We start from the raw sequence: 5,212 nt of genomic DNA on the forward strand, positions 1-5,212 counted from the left end.
CGAATCTCACATTCTTTCAACAAATAAGGAAGCAAAAAAATTGTCGACAAATGAACCCAGGTTTGTTAACGTGTTCGAGAAGTAAATGTAGGATTAAGAAAATCCATGGATTAACTAAACTAAACTATTTGAGAGTGTGGAAATTCAGCGCAAATAAAAATATCACTGTGATAGGAATGCTTAAGTGACAGGACAACATATAATGATGGAAAAGGAAGCAACGTAATCATGGAAATCACTGTAAAGTGAGGAAAACTCACTACAATCGTCCGCAACAAAATCCTTCGCCATTGCAAAGTCTGCTACGACAGCAGTAGCAAAGGTGGCTGGGATTCCAAATGGATCGACATTCACACTTCTCCCTTCGTACTACGCGTATCAAGCCTAAAAGTTAAAAAAACGAATTTTTAATGATACCACTAGGGTATGTGAAATGTTCACTGAAACCACATTCAAATACTCATATTCCTGCAGTGCTGTAAGGTTTAATAGCTTATATTTAGGAACGGAAAACAACTCCCCTTCAAACATCGCTTAAGATATGCGCGTTCACAACCCTAATATCCAATTTACACTGTAAGCGATCGTCAAGGATAATTTTATGCAACTTAATCAAGATCTGAACCCGATTTGAAGCCTACATGAACAGCAGCAATGCCACCATACGCTAACGGAACAAAAAAAGATGGGACGCACATATGTCTAAAAAGGGCTAAAAATTCCAAAAAGACTTCTAGCCGTTGCTCACAAGGTCAAGGGGTTAGGCGTGTACAAGTTTGAAATAGATAAATATAACAATGACACCGTATACACGTTGATTCAAAATAACGGCATGCTACTTACGGGCCAGAACCTGATGTAAGAGAAGTAAAACGAAACCCAGTTCAACTCCCAGTAAATCAAAGGTCTGGAAAAGCAGGAATCCCACCTACATTAAATAGGAGCAAAACCATCAAGAACGACCACAGCGAACAAATCACGTGCGCACATGCAAAGCCACGTGAGCTGCCCCCAAACAAAACGCGCAATTCAGACAAAACCAAACATCATCAAACTAAAAAAGATTTATATATAAAATGCAAAAAAGCGCGCTAATTTTTTTAAATTTTTTCGCTCAAAAGTAAAACAGCTATTAAAAGGCCTACGCTAGTAACCATCTAGTTTTTAGCCAAAAAGGCCGATAGGCACATTTAAATTAAGGAGTTTTGTGTTGACTTTAACAGACAAAACGCAATTTATTATTTCTTTATATGAGAGGCTTATTATAAAGTATATAATGGAGGATTAGATTAGTGCCTAATGTCATTAATGGCTCTGTTGTAGCGAAGTACGATAGTGGTTTATCCCTCGGTATTGGTGAGGCGATTGGTTAAAAAAAAAACAAAAAAACAAAAAAAAACAAATCACAGCAGTTAAACACCTGGATAGTAGTCCTCGACAATTCATTCAAAACCTGTCAGTGAATGTGTTAGGAAATAAGTGAAGAGACGAAACCAAACCACGCAAATTTCAAGCCCGTTCAACAATTAAGGAAGCAAAAAAACTTTCGAAAATGAGCCCAGGTTAATGAACTTATTGGAAAAGTAAAAAAATTCATAATTGAGTTCGACAACTTCCAAATTTCCCCTTCTCAAAACAGGCAAACCTGAGGCAAAGATGTTTACTTGTGAAGCCTGGGCGTGCATCACTGCTGATCTAGATGGACGTTTACAGTCTAAGCAAATTGTGCGATTAATCAAATCCGCGGCTTGACTAAACCAGGCTATTTAAAAGTGTTAATATCTAGCGCAAAAAATATCACTGTGATAGGGATGCTTAAGTGACAGGACAACATATAATGATGGAAAAGGAAGCAACGTAATCATGGAAATCACTGTAAAGTGGGGAAAACTCACTACAATCGTCCGCAACAAAATCCTTCGTCATTGCAAAGTCTGCTACGACAGCAGTAGCAAAGGTGGCTGGGATTCCAAATGGGTCGACATTCACACTTCTCCCTTCGTACTTCGTGCATTAAGTTTAGAAGGTAAAAAAGAACGAATTTTTAATGACGCTACTAGGGTGTGTAAAAAATCTACTGAAATCGAATTCAAACACTCATATTCCTGCAATGCTGTAAGGTTTATCATTCTATATTTAAGAATGGAAAACAACCCCTCAAACATTGCCTAAGATATGTGCTTTGACTACCCTAATATTCCATTAAAATTTTTGGTGATTGTCAAGGACAATTGTATGCAACTTAGTGTAGATGCACAGTGAAAAAAGCAAAGCGCCCAATAATATAACAAGGCTGAGATAAGAGCACAACCTGCATAAGTAGGCTTGAGCCAACTCAGGCTAGCAAGATCAGGCTCAATTGGCTACTTCCACTTCTCTTCAAGACTATTTATTAGGGTATGTAAAAAAGTGCATTGAATTGAGCTTGCAAATATCAAGATCGGACCCCAGTTTAAAGGCTACATGGACAGTAGCAATTCCAACATACGCGAAGGGAACTAAAGAAACTACCGGACGCATATATGCCTAAAAAGGGCTAAAAAGTGGACAAAGACTTCTAACTGTTGCTTACAAGTTAAACCGGTTAGGTATGCACAAATTAACAAGAGATAAATATGACAACAACACCGTATACACATGCTGAATCAAAATAACGACATGTTACTTACAGGTTAGAACCTGATTTAAGAGAAGTAAAACGAACCCCAGTTCGACTTTCAATTAATCAAAGGTCTAGAAAAGGGTTAGCAGGAATTCCACCTACCATGAACACCAGCAGCAAGTACCCGCATAGCCATCAAAAACCAACGCCGCGAACAAATCAGGTGCGCATATGCAAATTCAGACGAGCAGCCCAAAGCCAAACGTGGAATCCCTGACAATTTCAAACAAAAAATAATTAAACCTGGAATACTTTAATACATGTTTTACCTATGCATTAGCACAAAATTTTTTTACTAAGAGTTTAACACCTAATTGAAGGTTTTTATTTACAATCATTTAGTTATAGGCCAAAAAGCCGATTGGACAATTTTTTGAAAAAAGGCGCATTATTCGTCAACTCTTATAAGCAAAACGCATTTCTTTTTGGTGTATACAGCAAGATCTTTCCCAAAGTATAGAATGCAAAATTAGGGTAATGACTTAAGTCAGTAATAACTTTGCAATAGTCTATACCAGTGTGAAGCAATATTTACGGCTAACATAGTTAATTTTTAAAAAAGGCGCGATCCTAACCTTCAGGTTTTTAAGAGTAAAAATGAAGTAGGCGTGGTAAAAGTCTTCCCGTCTACGAACTGCCCTGTTGGAAACGCACAACTCTGTACCCAGCCGATACCAGTTCAATACATCATGAGGCAGCTTTAAAAAGATACTCCACTAGTCATATTTAAAGCTGAGGTTTCGCTTACTAACGCGAAAAAGAAAACCATACAATGGCATACACAACGACATCTTGAAGGGGAAGCACAGACGACTGTACTCGAAAGACAAAAGGTCAGTAGTGCAGCGTCCCAAGACTCCCTGAAGACGAAAGAAGACAAAGTACTCGGGCAGAATATATATATTTAGCACGGAGAAGGTGTCTGGGCTATTGGCATGGCCCAAAAGGCCAGCCCACCCAGCGAGGTACAAGGGGGCTAATTCGAAGTACAAAAGTGGCGCCTCACCAGAAACGAGGGATAAACCACGTGGTTTGGATTTATCTCTTCACTTATTTCCTAACATTCACTGTCAGGTTTTCAGACAAGTGTCGACGACTACTATCCAGGTGTTTTACAGTCCTGATTTGATTTTTTAACCAAGTCATCGCTGAAGAGAACTAAAAGTGCTGTTCCCCCCGGTACATGGTCACCATACACCACCTTTTTGCTGATTTTGAAATTGCTTGTCTTTGGGTGCAACAATTTGGCGCGGTCATTTGTCATATTCAAATTTAGGACCCATGCAACATATGTGACACCGGGAGTAGGTAGTTGAGCGTACAACCTTTATTGGTATGTAATCGACGTTCTACTTTGTTAGTTCATGAAATTCATGAAGCACATTAAATTTGTCCACAAATGTCCAGTTGATCCCACCCAGGAAGGTGGTTTGTATCTGACCAGTTAGCCAATTTCCATAACGTTCTGCGTGGCACCGATGATTAGGTTATTTCTCGAACAGCATAAGGTATGCGAATGCTGCAGCAACACTAAGTTGATACATGGATTTCTTTCCCAGCTTTAGTTGAGAGTGGAATCTGACCGTTTTCAGTGTGTTTGACCGCAGAAATTTGGTTGCAGTATTTATGCAAAATGCTGCATTAAAAAATTGTCAAACTCGGCTGCATGTACTCTCCATCCTCGGCAAATAAATGTAGGCTTGGCATGAATTCAAAACGGGAAGTTAGCACCTTTCTCCAATCTTTCACCTCGAAAACAATTTATTTTGGTACATTACATATGCGTGGCATGTGTTCTTTTAGTTTCGGATAGTTGGTAGCACCTAACTTAGAGCTTTGCATAGATGCGGGCTGTTTCTGGTCAGTAGTGTAAGGGTTGTGGCGGTTGATTGGCCGCTTCGGTTTTGATAACCCACATGTTCGCCCCATATGTGATGATGCTCCTAGAGGTTTTGGAGGACCTCAAATTTGTTTCTTACCAATCGGTAAATTGTTAGTACTAGTAACTCCCTCCTTACAAAATCTCCGAAACGTCAGCGTCATTTCTATATCTATGCAATAGTGTGTTGGATAGGCTCTTGTCTGTATGGATCAAGGCAGCAAATATGTGATGTTTGGCTTACTTCACCCTTGAAATCGGTGCCAATTATTCTTACTCCACCTAAACGATGTGTGTTATCTGCTCAACTTGACCTGATTATCTTGTGGTAGCTGAGTCCATCATATGGATTTGTGTTGATTACAGTGGGTGTTAACTACACCTACTAATTTGCCTTTGGGGATTCTGACCTGATTGAATTTCTGCTATTAAGATGAATAATAACTGTCGCCTCTGCTTCAACCTGCCATCTGTTGCCTCCAAATTAGTTGTTTTACAGCAGTCGTCGCTGCTAATATACTCACTTGACCTCCTAAGAGGTCAGGGCAGTTTTACGTAAGTCACTTTGGAAGTGTGACATCTGGCAGGAATGCAGTAATATGATTTTGGCTTTATTGTCTGTCTATTGTTTGACTCGTCTTGAATATCAATTGCGTAGGCGTCTATTATTT

At 39.3% G+C, this 5,212-nt stretch overlaps 1 protein-coding gene across 1 annotated transcript in view; it reads left to right on the forward strand. All coding sequences in view use genetic code 11, as the record gives it.

Annotated features, from left to right (window-relative positions):
* EGR_10901 (hypothetical protein) overlaps nucleotides 1–5,212 on the forward strand; it is a gene marked incomplete at both ends in the record, with an annotated part of 11,083 nt that overhangs the window by 1,078 nt on the left and 4,793 nt on the right. Inside the window, 4 exons of the mRNA XM_024500150.1 lie at nucleotides 175–245; nucleotides 424–478; nucleotides 1,810–2,115; nucleotides 4,024–4,105. Of these exons, the coding sequence (XP_024345437.1) occupies nucleotides 175–245; nucleotides 424–478; nucleotides 1,810–2,115; nucleotides 4,024–4,105 (514 nt within the window). The remainder of the gene's footprint in view (nucleotides 1–174; nucleotides 246–423; nucleotides 479–1,809; nucleotides 2,116–4,023; nucleotides 4,106–5,212) is intronic.

Source organism: Echinococcus granulosus (assembly GCF_000524195.1).
Source record: "Echinococcus granulosus chromosome Unknown EG_S00297, whole genome shotgun sequence".
Taxonomy (NCBI): Eukaryota; Metazoa; Platyhelminthes; class Cestoda; order Cyclophyllidea; family Taeniidae; genus Echinococcus; species Echinococcus granulosus.